The sequence below is a fragment of the Puntigrus tetrazona genome, chromosome 13 (genome assembly GCF_018831695.1).
Source record: "Puntigrus tetrazona isolate hp1 chromosome 13, ASM1883169v1, whole genome shotgun sequence".
NCBI lineage: Eukaryota > Metazoa > Chordata > Actinopteri > Cypriniformes > Cyprinidae > Puntigrus > Puntigrus tetrazona.
In genome coordinates, this window is record NC_056711.1 from 21,495,188 (window position 1) to 21,511,770 (window position 16,583).

The 16,583-nt window shown below is 38.2% G+C and overlaps 1 protein-coding gene and 1 pseudogene across 6 annotated transcripts; both read left to right on the forward strand.

Annotated features, from left to right (window-relative positions):
* Positions 1-1,553: 1,553 nt before the first annotated feature.
* LOC122357027 (NACHT, LRR and PYD domains-containing protein 12-like) lies at positions 1,554-11,412 on the forward strand. 6 transcript variants are annotated; one of them, XR_006252413.1, is made up of 10 exons: positions 1,554-1,701; positions 2,315-2,401; positions 2,500-2,613; positions 2,855-4,663; positions 6,868-7,038; positions 7,303-7,473; positions 8,938-9,108; positions 10,086-10,256; positions 10,965-11,036; positions 11,383-11,399. XR_006252413.1 is itself a non-coding variant. In XM_043256204.1 (10 exons), coding segments are annotated over exons 1-10 (2,925 nt in total). In that variant the 5' UTR covers positions 1,554-1,651; the 3' UTR covers positions 11,385-11,412. The 6 variants fall into 6 exon arrangements, 5 of the variants coding, with proteins under 5 accessions (XP_043112139.1, XP_043112140.1, XP_043112141.1 ...); XM_043256204.1 differs by having other exon boundaries at positions 10,858-11,036; positions 11,383-11,412; XM_043256205.1 differs by having other exon boundaries at positions 2,500-2,595; positions 10,858-11,036; positions 11,383-11,412.
* Positions 11,413-14,523: 3,111 nt separating this feature from the next.
* The window catches only part of LOC122356255, a 24,360-nt pseudogene continuing 22,300 nt past the window's right edge, over positions 14,524-16,583 (forward strand).

Genomic DNA, 16,583 nt, shown 5'->3' on the forward strand with positions numbered 1-16,583 from the left:
ATTAAATTATATTTTTTCTATCCGTGAACATCTTGTTTGTTTTCAAGGGTATCGTCACAGGAAATAACGTATATAAAAGGTAAGATCAGGAGAGGGGGGCCTTAATCCAACAACACAAGGCATTTATTTATGAACCAAGAGCAATCCTTTATAAATTTCTACATCAGAAAGAGAGGGGGTGCTACATAAAGAAAATAAATGCTAATTAACTTCCCCAGCTCCCTATTTTGTATGTATGTCCTGCTGTGTTATAATTTATAACAGGATTGTATAACGTGAGAGTCAGAGACGTTTGATCCATTTGCTAGCTCTTTGAGAATGGTCTAACAGGCAGAAAGTCAACAACAGTGTCAGGGATATATGAGACAGGGTCAGAATCATAAACAGTACCAGGCAAGGGTCGAGACAGGCAGTGTGTATCAGAGTCGATAAATCCAGGCAAGGGGTCAATAGGTAGGCTGCCCAAGGTAAACACAGGAAGACAACAGTATGATATATACACGCTCAGACTTATTAGCTGGGGCAAGGACAAGAGCATAGCTTACATAGCTGGTCTATTGAGGTACACCCTGGTAGATAATCAGTCTAGGGTGAAGGGCCTTATGGGAAACGAAGTTCAGAATGTTTTGTACTCAGGAAAGGGTTCCCTTTGGTGGCTGTCAGAGAGCCACAGAGGCACGGTTCATGACAGATCGCAGCCCTGTAGTAATAATTTTTTATAATCATAGTGGTTACTTTTATTTTAGGACAGTTCTGGAGAAAATGGGGCTGCTGGCAAGCTTAAAAATATAATGAAGTTGATCTGTACATTAATTTTGTTTTTATTAATATAAAAAAACAAAAATTGCATACAGACCAGTTTTATTCTTTCCATTTTTCAGTTCCCAAAATAATTTGTTATTTGTAAATTAACCAAAGTAATATTTGTGCAGTATTTTATTTATAATTTATTTAGTAGTTTATTATTTTAGTAGTTGATGCATGCAAATAAACGGCAAGAAATCCTGAGAATTGTTTATTTTTGCAAAGCATGTTATAATTTGAAAATAAAGATAAATTGTTCTTTGTACTTAGTTTCAGTAACTACTAATAATGCATTAAGGAAAAACTTGCTTACCTTTAATCAAAAGTTTTGTCTATAATAGTCTACTTGCAGTAGGCCTATGATAATCTGCATAAATTAAAAATATATCATGGTCTTGCATTAATGTTACTGCCGCACTACTGTACTGTATGTTTCATTTGACTTCAGAATAGGCTCAACATTGTTACATTTAACATACTTTATGTAGGCGACTGTTGTGCAGTGTAATGTACATATTGTAAAATATGCAATATGTACATTACACAATACCCACACTTCAAGTGCACAGAATGCAAGTGTGGGTATTTTGGGCAAAGCCTGAGTTTCATTTCCATAACTTTTTTCTGTGAGTTCTGCTTTTCTGCTGAATGAGGCGTGTCTTTAGTGTTTCATATCTTTATTTGTAAGGAAATCGCCGTTGCTGTTTCTGGTGCATTTCAATATTAGTGTTCACGAAAAGACACAAGTATTTAAGTAAATGCGGATTCTTGACTCTCAGGATCATTCAGTGAATAATTAGTTAGTCATTTCCGCACAGAGTCAGTGTTGGGGAGCTCGCTCTTCATCATGAATTGCTCACAAAGACCCCGGGATCAAGAGTTCTCTCCAAGATGCAGGTACTTCACATACATAGCCAACTATATTAACCTAAAAATGGCAAGACCATGAAGAGACATCAGGCAATTAATTTATTACTAATTTTTATCTTATTAAAATACAAATAATTGATTGAAAACAGAAAGCTTGTTTGGCATTGTTGCAGTGGAACGAATACATGAGCCTACTATATCAAATTTTTGAGGTCTATAAATTATGATGAACCTCTTGTATGGAATTGACTTCATGCCCTCTGATTGATAGTTCTGATAGTTGTCTTTTTATCAGGTCCGGTATTGTTAAGTGTTTCATGAAGGTAAATGTGAGAATTAATTTTAGATTGTTAGTTATAATTCAAGATGGACATGTACCGGGCTGAACCATATGCACACATTTCTCAATCATCACTGAATTGCACACATCAGCCATAAAACCATGATGTATGAAGTACAATAACAAAAACATACACAAGCTATATACATTTTTGACATGAATTACAAACATTGATAGGTAGATTATGAAAAATGTAAAACATTTAATTACTTTAAAATGTAATCCATGTTTTTGACGCATAGGTTCCTTCTAATCAAAAGTTAATATTAATACAGTAATTCAAAGGAATCTTTGTTATAGTTCTGTTGATCAGAAGAGATCAGAACCAGAGTCCAGTTGTGTGTCTATGAAGAGTGATGACTCTATAGGTCATCCACCAAATCTCAGGTATAATATTTCATTAACAGACAAAATTTAACTAATTTAATGGTGTACCATGATACCATTTGATGTTTTAATATTTGCTCATACACTCTCTGTTATAGTTCAATTCATCAGAAGAGATCAGAACCAGATTCCAGCTGTGTGTTTATAAAGAGCGATGTTTCTTTGGACCATACAGTTAAGAGTGATGACACAAGGTATCACTATAACCTCAGGTATTAAATTGTTTTTTAAAATATATGATTATAGTAACATATTTTAAAAATAAACGGTCATTAAGTAAATATGCTAAGCTAGAAAATGCAGTAAATCTAATGACAATGACCAGATATGGAGCAAATACATCTTTAATAATGATATGAACAGTGTCTCATAACACAGGAAACAAAAAGACATTTTCATTTGTATATTTACCTTTTGTAGCTCATATAATAATGTGATATTGTAATATTCCAGGCATGACGTCCTTAAGACGTTCAGATCAAATCTGCTGAAGAAGTTTGAGCATCTGTATGAGGGAACAGCGACGCAGAGAAACCCAACACTCCTGATTGAGATCTACACAGAACTCTATATTACAGAGAGTGAGAGTGGAGAGATCAGTAATGAGCACGAGGTGAGACAGATTGAGACACAATCCAGGAGAGCAGCAACAGAAGACACAGCCATCAAATGCAGTGACATCTTTAGACCTCTACCTGGACAAGACAAAGACATCAGAACTGTGCTGACAAAGGGAGTCGCTGGCATTGGAAAAACAGTCTCTGTGCAGAAGTTCATCCTGGATTGGGCTGAAGGGAAGGAGAATCAGGACGTCCAGCTCATATTTCCGCTTCCTTTCAGAGAAATCAACCTGATGAAGGACAAAACACTCAGTCTTTCAGATCTTCTCCATGTATTTTTCCCTGAAACCAAAGAAATGGAAATATCCAGTGAATATAAAGTGTTGTTCATCTTTGATGGTCTGGACGAGTGCCGTCTGTCTTTGGACTTTAAGAGAAAAGTGAAACTGTGTAATATATTGGAGTCAGCCTCAGTGAATGTGCTGCTGATGAACCTGATTGTGGGGAATCTGCTTCCCTCTGCTCTCATCTGGATCACCTCCAGACCAGCAGCAGCTGATCTCGTCCCCTCTGAGTGCGTCCATCGAGTGACAGAGGTACGAGGCTTCAACGAGCAACGCAAGGAGGAATACTTCAGGAAAAGAATCAGTGATCAGAGCCTGGCAGACAGGATCATCTCACATCTGAAGTCATCGAGGAGCCTCTACATCATGTGCCACATCCCAGTGTTCTGCTGGATCTCAGCCGCTGTTCTAGAGAAGATGTTGAGTCCAGCAGAGAGTGGAGAGATTCCCAAGACTCTCACTCAAATGTACACACACTTCCTGATCCTTCAGACCAACATCAAACATGAGAAGGACTATGAGAAGAAGGTGACAGATGAAGAGATGATCCTCAAGCTGGGGAAAGTGGCTTTTCTGCAGCTTGTGAAAGGAAACCTGATCTTCTATGAGGAAGACCTGAGAGAGTGTGGCATTGATGTGACTGAAGCATCAGTGTACTCAGGATTGTGCACCCAGATCTTCAGAGAGGAGTTGGGCTTGTATCAGGGGAAAGTCTTTTGCTTTGTTCATCTGAGCATTCAGGAACATCTAGCAGCTCTATATGTGCACCTCTCCTGGACAAACCACAACAGAAATGTGTTTGAGACTATCAACATACAGAGTTTGTGGTGTAAAGTGAAGGACTGGTTTCAACAAAAACATTCATCAAAACATGTTTCATTATCTGAGCTGCATCAGAGAGCTGTAGAAGAGGCTCTACAGAGTAAAAATGGACATCTGGGTCTTTTCCTGCGCTTCTTTCTGGGTTTGTCAGTGGAGTCTCATCTGATTCTCCTACAACGAATGACGACTCTGAAAAGAAGCAGCTCTGACAGCAATGAGAAAACAGTTGAGTACATCAAGAAGAAGATCAGGACCATTGACTCTCCAGAGAAATCTATCAATCTGTTCCACTGTCTGAATGAACTAGGTGATTGTTCACTAGTGGAGGAAATACAACAGTATCTGAAATCTGGAAGAATAAAGGAAACCAATCTTTCTTCATCTCAGTGGTCAGCTGTAGTTTTTGTGTTGTTGACATCAGAGGACCAACTGAATGAGTTTCATTTTAATAAATTTGTTAAAGGAAAGTCTATTCCTGAAAATATGGAAGTTCTTCAGAAGCTGCTGCCTGTGATTAAAGAATCTAGATCTGTTCAGTAAGTATCAATGTGAACAATCACTTCACTGTTAAAACATTAAGAAAATCTAAGTTAAAATCTCATAAATCTTCAGTGCTGTAGATTATTATTTTTAGTGGTCAACATTTTGATGTGTTTAATACAGAGACACTAAGACATTTCTTTGGGCATTCAAACTAATTCAGAGAAGTCTCATAAATAATTCAGGTTCCCTTTCTGTCATTTACTCCAACATTGTCAATCAATCAATCAATCATTTTTATTTATATAGCGTTTTTAACAACACAGGTTGCATCAAAGCACATTGTGTTGAGTGTAGGGGTCACTCTTGGGATCCCAAACACCTTTGACATCTCTGAGAAAGTCAATGAAATTGGGTGTGCAGAATTTTCATAGAGCTGATTACAGTGTCTCTTAAGGAGAAAAGTTTTAATCATGCGTCTCCTAACATTCGTAGATCCAAGGCACGGTCAGTGGTCTCTCCCTTTTTTAAGCACTGTTAAGTGTTGTGTTAATTTCCTCTAAAAAAGCAAATATTCTCTGACAGAGCTATATGGTGGAATTGATTTATTATGCTTTTCTGGTTGGATACGGTTATGGTTGAGACATTTCAGGCAATAACCAGCATGAGCGCTGCTTTCAGTGTTTGGGCAAGCTCTGTGTATGGCTCATGCCCACTTTCAAGGCACTTCAGTATCGCTTTATTTTGATGGTCCCTTATGAACATTCTTTTGACAATAAGTAACTTTGCAATTACATGTCAACTAGCTTTCATTAGAGTTTTAGTAGAATGGTAGGGTTGGGGTTAGAGTAAGTTAATATGTAGGTGCAAAGTTGCCTATAGTCAGTAAAATGTCCGTTTGGAGATCATCACAATATAAAGAGTTATAATCAGACCGTCTCCTTATGCTCTAATAAAAGTTAGTTAGCTGACACTTCGCATTGGCACTTTGTGTTTGAGGCTTGGGTTCTTCATCAAAAGACCCAGAGTCACCACGGCTGCTTCCCGCTCTAGTCTTTCTATGAACAGTTACGAAGCCACAGCGATGTGTGCAGCGGAAGAGGGTGAGGAGGAAGGAATCGTTTAGATGGGTAAATCCCTGAGAAACTTGAGATGATTTCAGACAAAATGGAAAGTGCACAGCATTGTGTTCACTGATTTGTATCTCATAAAGTCTTAACTTCACAGAAAAGGATTTCAAGTGTGCACGCATTTCTGATATTAGTTGGTCCTTTTATTCAGTGCGTTCAGGTGACTGGTCAAATAAACTAAAAAAGCAAGGTCTGCCAGCCAGTCAGGGTAATTGAGTTGATAAAGTGACTTTTTTTCTTTCAAAAACTGGTCAATTTCAGACTAGAATAGAACCGCTGCAGAGCAGAGCTGTGTGACTCAGCCACTGAATGTTAGAGTGATATATTACATCACCATATTCTGCATCAATAGAAGATAAAAATGCCTGGAATTCTCTGTGGTTGAGCGCTCTTAAACAAATCAAGTTTATAGTTTTCACCACAGTGGTCATCACATCATCTATCTGGATGTCTTTGCCACAGAGCTCTTCCTGGTGTATTATACAGTGCATTTTTATAGTCTCATCTCCACATTCGCGAACTACGTTGCATACCGTGGAAGTCATTCCATTCCACTCACTCTGGTCATGGCTGGCACTTTATCCTTTGTATTACCACAGAGCTTTGCCCAAGAGAGATTCATGTTTGCACATGTTACAAAAAATATATTTTCCTGTTGTATTCTCTTCATGTAGGCTCTTTATATCAAGGAGCTCTTCTGAAATTCAAAAATCACTGCCCACACTTTGCAAGAAAGAAATCAACGCTGTGCGGTATCTGTGGAATCAGTGCTGTCTTTGCACACAATTGAGTAAAAATAAAACGCGGGTACTTTGTCTGTCATTTGTTCTTTTAGATTTGCTGACAAGACTTCCAATTCTCCATCCGACTGTGTTTTGTGAAAGATTGATATTTTTTAAATCTTGCATCTTTTCTGGGCAAATTATAGTGGCAACAGTGAACAGTTGCTTTCAGTGAACTAATAATTTGACATTAATAAATGCATGTAAAGCATGGTATGATTTATTTTTTTAATTATTATTATTATTATTTTTATGTTGTAATTATAAGGCTGTTTTCATTGCAACAAGTTTACTTTTTGTGATAGCTGTTTGATAGTGTTTCACATTTAATGAATTTCATCTCTACAGGTTGAGTAATTGTGGTATCACAGATGAAGGTTGTGCTGCTCTGGCTTCAGCTCTGAGCTCAAACCCCTCACACCTTAGAAAACTAAGTCTGTCTGGGAATAAACTAGGAGATTCAGTGAAGCTGCTCTCTAACGTACTACAGAATCCTCACTGTAAACTTGAGACGCTGAGGTAAAATCATATATTACTCTCACATATTTATAACCATGGTTTAACAGATGCTAGTGAATAGTATCATCAGTTGAGGCATATTTTGCATAAAAAAATTTAGATATACAAATAATGAACATTTATCTTGCTTGAATGACACTTTGGATGTTTTATGATCCTGTTTTGTGTTTGGTCACATTTTAGACTTCAGTGCAATGATCCATCAAACATTGATTTGTGTGTTAATGTACATTTGACTGAAACTTGTGCGATTGTTCTCTACAGGTTGATTATTTGTGGTATCACAGATGAAGGTTGTTCTGCTTTGGCTTCAGCTCTAAGATCAAACCCCTCACACCTGAGAGAACTGGATCTGTCTGGGAATAAACTAGGAGATTCAGTGAAGCTGCTCTTTGATGTACTACAAAATCCTCACTGTAAACTGGAGAAACTGTGGTAAAATCATATTTAAACTCATACATGAAGCACCTTTTAAGTAAATATGCAGTGTTTTAGTATTAAAATAAAAAGCACTCAATAGTCATTGGTTCTGATGTTCACTGTAGTTTATATGTAGACAATATCTGTATATGTTACAGAAGCAAGTCCATGACTACAATCAAGTTAAAAATCCAAAGAAGACACAATGCAACAATTTTACCAACAATTTGACTTCCATATTGTGATGTATTTCAGAGACAAAACAAATAATGAATGAGGAAAATAAGAGGGAGTGGCTCGTTTGGGATTGTTTTGATCTTCATATTTAGTTGATTGAAACCTCTTAATTATTGCTCTGATGGTGGTGTCACATCTTTGGACTGTTATTGTTTTTGTCGTGTGCCATGTGTTCCGTATAACCCACTTTAGTTAATTGTCTTTATTGTCTTCAGCCGTGTGTAGTTAATTTAATGATTTACCTGGTGTATTTAAGTCCTGTGGTTTCAGTTCTGTTTGTCCGTGTCACCAAGCCAGCAGAGGGAGCCCTTACCTCTGGGTGATCTGCATTCACTCCCTCTGCAACAACTTCCTGTTCCTGGACTATAAATTCAGAAGCAGGTCACTCACCTGCAGGTTCGCCTGTTGTTTCTTAGATTGCTGTTGGATTGTTGTTTCTAGTTCTCTTGGTTTTGACCCTGCCTGTCTTCCGATATTCTGATTGTTTGCTGCCTGACCTGACCTTCGCCTGTTTTTGGATTTTGTTTTTGCCTTGTCTCCGATACTCCTGTTTGCCCTGTTTGACGACTGCCTGCTTTTTATCATGCCTTCATTTAATAAAAGCCTGCAAGTGGATCCATACGCCTCAGACCCCTCATTTGTGACAGAATGTGACCTGCTTCTGAATTTATAGTCCAGGAACAGGAAGTTGTTGCAGAGGGAGTGAATGTAGATCACCCAGAGGTAAGGGCTCCCTCTGTTGACTTGTCCAATCTCGTCTTTAATGTGCGTGTGGTTTTTGTCCTGCCTGCCTGTAATGATATTGTTTATTTCATCTCGGAGTAGAATAATTAATTTTACCTTTATGCTCGCTCGTGTGCTCTCCTGCTAACCACACTCGTGACAGGTGGAATAGCGCTTTTTCAATATGTTTCAATGCTATCTTCTTACAGCCGATTTTTATTGTGAAGCTCAATAATATTCTGCACACCAGAACAGTATACTTTGGTTTTGCTCCTTGTGATGGACGGACGTTTAAGGCAATTTGGCCTGTGTGTGGCCCTTATTTATAATCTTGTGGAACGAGTCGTGCCTGAACAATTTCATGCACCTAATCACCTGCTGTGCTAATATAAAAATATATATGGAAACTTATTTACAGACATTTTTATACATTTTACTGATACATTTTTTTTTTTAGAGGGTCCAATAATTGTGGTCAGCATGCATTTGGAAAAAAAAACATTTTATTGCTCTCTACAGGTTGAGTGATTGTGGTATCACAGAAGAAGGTTGTTCTGCTCTGGCTTCAGTTCTGAGATCAAACCCCTCACACCTGAGAGAACTGGGTCTGTCATGGAATAAATTAGAAGATTCTGTGAAGCTGCTTTCTGATGTACTACAGAATCCTCACTGTAAACTGGAGAAACTGAGGTAAGATCTCTCTGATAGTCCGAGACCTCAGTAAAATATCCTTTTAATTATAATTCCAACATTTAAAAGCATAAAATTGACTAATTTCATTTAATTTCCATTACATCACGCTTTATGAAACTTTGATCAATAATGAACTATCAGATAACATGTAAAATAGTAATTCCGAGCTTCTCTGACTTGCTGCAGCATGAATATCTCAGAGGTTTAGAGTTGAACAGACAAGAGCCTGAATGTGTTTAACTTAATACTATAGTGATCAGTGAGTGTTCATCATTATCACTAATAAAAGAAACCACTCTAGACCTGTAAAACAAGTATTATTTTTACTTTCTGTATTTGCTGCTCTATCAGCAGTGTCATGTTTCTCTTATATCAGTGATATACTCACACAGTTCCACAGTTTTGCTTCAGACATAATTAAATGCATCTGAAGCACAGGGTTCTAATGCATAACGCAGACGAATTGAGGCCCTCATAAACTGAAATCGTGTTGTGGAGAGAATGGTATTTCGGCTGGGTAACCCTCTGTTCTAGTGCCCTGTATACCTATGTGTTAATCTAGCCTTGTCTCCAGGATTGCTAGAAAGTTACATGCAGGAGAGTTTGATCAGGGTTGGAGCTAAACTCTGCAAAACGGTGATCCTTCAGGAAAGATCTCCTCCCTTGCCTATCCTGAGAAAACCATTATTTAAGAAATATCCTCCTGTAGGTGTTTCTTAGAGGAGCAAGCAACTGTTTCTGTCCTTGTATCACTATGAAACTATCTCCCATTCAGCTCTGTGTGTCTGTTCGGTCCTGAAGCACAGGACGGATTCATACAGCACCATTGAGCATCACCATGCATAAATCTCATTCTATCAGCAGTAGTTTGTGGCAATGCTAGTCATTTTATCCTCTTTTGCTCTGAAACTAGAATAAATTACAAGTTACACACACTTCAACTACAATTCACACTGTGTGATTGTTCTCTACAGGTTGAGTTATTGTGGTATCCCACAAGACGGTTGTGCGTCTCTGGCTTCAGCTCTGGGATCAAACCCCTCACACCTAAAAGAACTGGATCTGTCTGTGAATAAACTAGAAGATTCAGTGAAGCTGCTTTATAATATGCTACAGAATCCTCACTGTAAACTGGAGAAACTGTGGTAAGATCATATGAAGCTCACATGAAGCATGAAGCATGTTTATAACCATCATATAAATGCCAGTGAATTATGAGTAGGCTATTACAAATCCCATCCATGTATATATATGAAGTATGTAATATAATGGTTTAAAATATGTGTGTGTGTGTGTGTATATGTGTGTGTGTGTGTATATATATATATATATATATATATATATATATATATATATATATATATATATGTATATATATATATATGTATATATATATATATGTATGTGTGTATATATGTATATATATAGCACACTTTTAAAGCAGAATGCACAACTAATTTGTAATCTCTATTGAGTTCAACACATTTCTAATTAGTTTTAAGCTGCCAGATGAGAACAAACATGATGGGGAGCATATGGCTCCTAAAACATAAATTTCCTCCTGTTGGTGTTTATTAGTGGCTGTTTCTCCAGTGAGCTCTGTGTCTATTCCGTCCTATATGTATGACAGTTTCAAACGGCACCATTGAGCAACAACATGTATAAATGTCATTCTGTCCGCAGCAGTTTGTGGAAATACTTGTCAATGACAAACTACAATTCACACTGTGTGATGGTTCTCTACAGGTTGAGGGATTGCGGCGTCACAGATGAAGGTTGTGCTGCTCTGGTTTCAGCTCTGAGATCAAACCCCTCACACCTGAGAGAACTAAATCTTTCACTGAATAAACTAGAAAAATCTAGTAGAAAGTTACTCTCTAATCTGAGAATGGATCCACATTATAAACTGGAGATATTATACTGTTGTGAGTGTTTATTTAATATTTCTAAATTTACTAACAGACCTCCTGTGTGTGTGTGTGATTTGCAAAATATGAAGTAATAATTAAAGCATCACTTTAGTCACTGTACTTTTAACTGTTTAATTCTGTGATGTGACTAATTTATGAATAATCATTTTAATTTGTTACAGAGTCTCAAAGTCATAGTATTTGTTGATCATGATAGTGTTATAAATCTATAATCAGTTGTTCATTCATATCTCTGGCTGTGATATGACTATGAAATGTTTTTTCTGAGCTGGATCTGCTGATGTGATGTGACAGCAATATTGTCTCAGACTCATGTGATTGTCTGTGTGTTTTTTTGTAGGACTCAGTATTTAGCCGTCAGTCCAGTTTCACAGGATCAGCTGATGATGAATATAAGACATCATAGTCACACATTCCACAGAGACCGCGTGGTGGACAACAAAAACTTTAGGGATTCATTAAATTCAGGAATTAAAAAATTACTTTATGGCATTTCCCTAAATGCTTTTTAAGAACTTTTTTACTGTAATGTTTATGGGTATCCATCCATCTATTTTCGTCCGCTTATTTGGGGCTGGGTCGCGGGAAAGCAGTCTAAGTAGGGACGCCCAGACTTCCCTCTCTTCAGACACTTTCTCCAAATCTTTAGGGGGAACACCGAGATGCAGGAAACTCATTTTGGCCGCTTGCATCTGGGATCTCACCCTTTCGGACATGACCCAAAGCTCATGACCATAGCTGAGAGTAGGGCAGTAGATTGACCAGTAAATCTTGCAGCTCAGCTCCTTCTTCACCACGACTGCAGAAGCTGCACTGATTTGTCTGTCAATCTCTCATTCCATCCTGACTCATGAACAAGACCCCACCTGAGGCAGGAGCTCTCCACAAACTTGAAAGGGAGTTAGCCACCCTTGCTCGAATGAGAACCAGGGCCATGAGAACTTGGACGCTCTGATTCTGATTCCAGCTGCTTCACACTTGGCTGCAAACCGCCCAGTGCACGCTGTAGGTCCTGGCTTGATGCAGCCAACAGGGCAACATAATCCGCAAAAAGCAGAGAAGAGATCCTGTGGTCACCAAACCGGACCCCTCCAGTAATGAACAGGACCAGTGACAAAGGGCTGCCCTGCAGGAGTCCAACATGCACTGGGAACAAGTCTGACTTACTCCAAACCAAGCTACTGCTCTGATCATACAGGGACCTTACAGCCCTTAGCAAAGGGCCCCGGACTATACTCCCGAGCACCCTCCACAGGACACCACAAGGGACACGGTTGAATGCCTTCTCTCAGTCAACAAGGCACATGTGGACACGTGGCAAACTTCCATGAACCCTCCAGTACCCTGCAGAGGGTATAGAGCTGGTCCAGTGTTCCACAACAAGGACAAAAGCCTGGGGTTCAACTATCAGACGAATTCTTCTCTCCAGTACCCTGGCATAGGTTTTCCCAGGAGAGGCTGAGACTTAATGTCTCCAACCTTCCTCAGGATATGGTCAAAGCTCTGTTGGAAGACCTTACTCAATCATTACTGCCTTTTTGCTGTAAACTTAAGGGGAAATGTTGGGTTTTACTTAATATTTCATGTCATTACCAGCATGAAGAGTCATGATATGAAATGTATCCTATTACTACACTGAATTTTACTGGAGTTTCAATTTTCTGAAGTTTATTAAACTCTGCATACTATACTGTATGGCCATGTCTAACTATAGGTAGAGCAGCAGTTGACCGCTGTATTATGAAAGGCCTCCATAACCGTACCACAGTAACTTACAATATATATAATGACATATGTTGCACGTTTACACTGTGCACTCCCCACCAGGTACAGAATTCTGATTGTTTGCATCTGGTTTTTAAGCCTATAAATAATGTATTCATTCTAATAAATTAAAAATGCATCCTTTATATTGCTGGTAGGTTATGCTTTTGCAGAAATTAACACTGTCTACATAAAAAAAAAAAAATATTAGAAGTATTCTAAACCAATGTGTTGTCTTCACTGTAACTCACATCGCATTTATTAACTCTAACTTCTTAGCGTTGCTTTTATGAACAAAAATAGTTTAATCACATAATATTTCTAAAGAAGGAGCTGGTAAAAGTCGTTTTTTTCTTCTACAAGTCTTCCATCTCGCTTTTATTGCCGCTGGCGGGACAGTCTAGACAGTCGCTGTAGTATGTGGACTTATGTTGTTTCTACCAGGCCAAAAAAAATTAAATGTTTAAATACTTGTGATAATCTCAACCTTCACTTTAAGCCGCGTGCATTCACAGTAAAAGTATAATTAACCCGGGCAGCAGAGGTAAGTTCAAGTAGAAATAATGTTCAATACTGTAGCTCAGACTGTTTCTATTCTGTTCTATAAATTATCTGAATCCCTGAAATATTCCCTAATGCACAATAACAAGCAGAAGTGGTTTGACTGCTTGTGTCTCTGTCCGCTCAGTGTTTGACATGAGAGAGCGCTTCTGAGTCTGTTCTCCAGGAGTGATGCTGATTTCTCAGCCGCTGAACAGAGGCCTGTCAAACACTGAATTACTGAATTAACAAAACACGCTTCACGCCGAGACTTCATCCCCGAAGAGCCCATTAGATGTGCAACCGCGAACCGATGTACAACCAGCTGAGAACAAAAGAGATCGCCGTAATTGACTCAATTCAGATTGCTGTTAGAAAATTGCAAAATTTAAAAACTAATAAATCAAGAGCGACGTTCGGAGCTCGTTCTAACTTTCAGCGCGTATACATTCACCTCAGATGCACTACTGTAAATCTAACAGTTAATCTAAGACTTTGAAGCGTATTTCATGGGACAAACCCTGTCTATAATATTTGCATCTCATTAGGCTTCGGTTAATAAGATGCCAAACATCAAGGGAAATTTGAGATTAAGACTGTGATTAACTTTTTTTTCACCCCAGGGATGCATGATAAACTGAGAAAAAAGTAGTTTTTAAAAATGCTTTTACATAAAAAAAAAAAGATGCTAAAAACAAACCAAAAATATATATATTTAATAGGGCTAGTCTTAATATGTCCATATATTGTATTTAGTTAAAACAATGCCTTAAAATGGTCATATTAGATATTGATATTTATAACGTTTAAATCACAAATCATATGTATAAACATTGAAATTAAGATTTTTTTCTAGAGATGGATGATGCAGAATTTTTATTTATTTTGCTATTTAAAAACATGTTCCACATTTTGATCTATTTTAAATACGCATTTATTTAGAATTTATGTCTGTATTTTTAGTGTGCATGTATAAATGTTATCAGTGATATCAATATCAACGCATAATATTTATCATTTCGCAAATCTCGACTGGCTGCGGGAGACGCGTTTGACCCGCGCGCTTTCCGTTCAGCGTCCCGTTGCTAAGAGACGCGTCCAAACTGTCCCTAGTTACTCGGAGCAACGCTTAACATAAACAAAAAGCAAACACACACGCATCTATGTTTTCTTTTATCGTTAACTTTAAGAGCTGCTCTTCGAAAGCGTCGTGAAATGGATCTTCGCATCCGACAGTATTTATCAAAAGCTCAGGAGAAAAGAGGTGACCGACGTGTTTATTAGCCCGTACTTCATTAAATGCGGTCACTTTACGATCTTATCGAGTGAAAAGGCCTCAGTAAGGGGCTAGCTGTCACAAGGACAACGTATAATTATTATATAACAACTGCAATGGTGAACTACGTCTTTCAGAATGCTGTTTTTGTAAGGTTTAAACACGGGGCCTGTATTAAAAGGTAGCTTGTAATGTGTTTTTCCTCCTCTGTCAGATGCTGTGTACCTGAGGAAAGCGTTCGAGCTGATGCGAGCTTCATCTCCGTCTGAGCTCCTCGTGCTGTGTGCAGAACAGTCTCTACAGGTGCCACACACTAACCACACACTCCTCGCACGTCCTGCTAATTGCATCGATGCATGCAGCTCTGGGTAGTTTCGTCTCGCCGCTAACGGATGCTGTTTTATCGCGCTCGTTCTGACGGCACCCGTTCACCGCAGTGCATCCCTCTAAAATCCGAAGCAAAGTCATGTGCGTCTGGGATGGCCCGAGGATGCTTCTCGCGTGCGAGAACCCGAAGCTCTAGCTGTACACGCGCGAGGGTTTATTTCAAGAAAGGGATAAGCCTCTTCCCCGCTGCTTGCCTGAACACACACCTGAGAAACGCTGACCCTCGGTGAGAGTCTCTCAGGCTGGATGTTAGATAACAGCCGCGGCTCTCTGCCTGCGCTGTCACGCCTCCACGGCCCCTTTGTGTGCCGCGGGATTACTGTAACCGCGGCTTATCTCAAAATGTGCTGTCAATTTATAGAGCGGGAATCTCGCAGAAACGTGTCTATATTTCAAACCAGAAAAGACGGTGTTATGTTTTGCATGAAGAAATTGAAATATTCTGCGTGCGTCCAGATGTTTTGCATGCAATTTTTTTGGTTATTTTGTAAAAATGTTTTAATGTTTTGCCATTTTCACTCAATAAACTTAATGTAGATGCATCTAATTGCTATTTGCAGTTAGTATAAAAACACTCCGCTAGTTTCACTTAATGCATTTAATTTTAGTTATGTTTTGCATGAAGAAATTGAAATATTCCGTGGACGTCCCAGATGTTTTGCATGTAATTTTTTCTTATTCTCGAGGTCGTTTTGGTTCATTTGTAAAAATGTTTTAATGTTTCGCTAGATGACATCCAATCACTTTTGCACTCGATATACTCAGAAAACACTGCCATTTTCACTCAATAATCTTAATGCAGATAGCATCTAATTACTATTTGCAGTTAGTGTAAAAACACACTTAATGCATTTAATTTTATTTATGTTTTGCATAAAGAAATTGAAATATTCTCTGGCGTCCAGATGTTTCTTATTCCCGAGGTTAATTCTTAATACAGCAATACTGTTATTTTGTAAAAATGTTTTAATGTTTCAAGCTAAATGCAGTAATTAGATGCTTTAGTCAAAATACCAAAGAGTAACTAGATGCTATTTGCATTAAATGCATTAAGTGAAACTAGCGTGTGTGTTTTTACACTAACTGCAAATAGTAATTAGATGCTATATGCATTAAGCTTATTAAGTGAAAATGGCAGTATTTTCTTTGGACCGAGTGCAAAAGTGATTGGATGTTATTTGCATTAATGCATGAAGTGCATGAAGTTTTTACACAGAGTGCGATTAGACGCTATTTGCATAAAATGGATGACAATTTTAGCACAGCCGGTAATGATATGCTATTTGCAGTGAGTGAATTAACTAAAAATAGCATTTTTTTTTCTTTATATTAACTCTGCATGCTGTTGAGTTCATTAGATGAAAGTAGCTGTATTTTCTTAATTGGATTTTTTTGCATTAAGAACAGTTAGGTGAAAATAGCATTATTCGTGCAAACAGTGATCCAATTTCAAGCACAGTCCTATTAAACAACCTTCCGACGCTGTATTTCACTTTTAAAATCATTTCTAAGTTCGCTTTTAAAATAAATGCCTCTGTGGGCAATCGAGGAGGTCTCTCCGCTCTCGTGAAGTT

Coding starts and splice junctions, on each gene's coding strand:
- LOC122357027 (XM_043256204.1), top strand. CDS start 1,652: ATGAATTGCTCACAAAGACCCCGGGATCAAGAGTTCTCTCCAAGATGC. Junction 4,664..6,867: donor AAAGAATCTAGATCTGTTCA/GTAAGTATCAAT, acceptor TCATCTCTACAG/GTTGAGTAATTGTGGTATCA. Junction 9,109..10,085: donor TGTAAACTGGAGAAACTGAG/GTAAGATCTCTC, acceptor TGTTCTCTACAG/GTTGAGTTATTGTGGTATCC.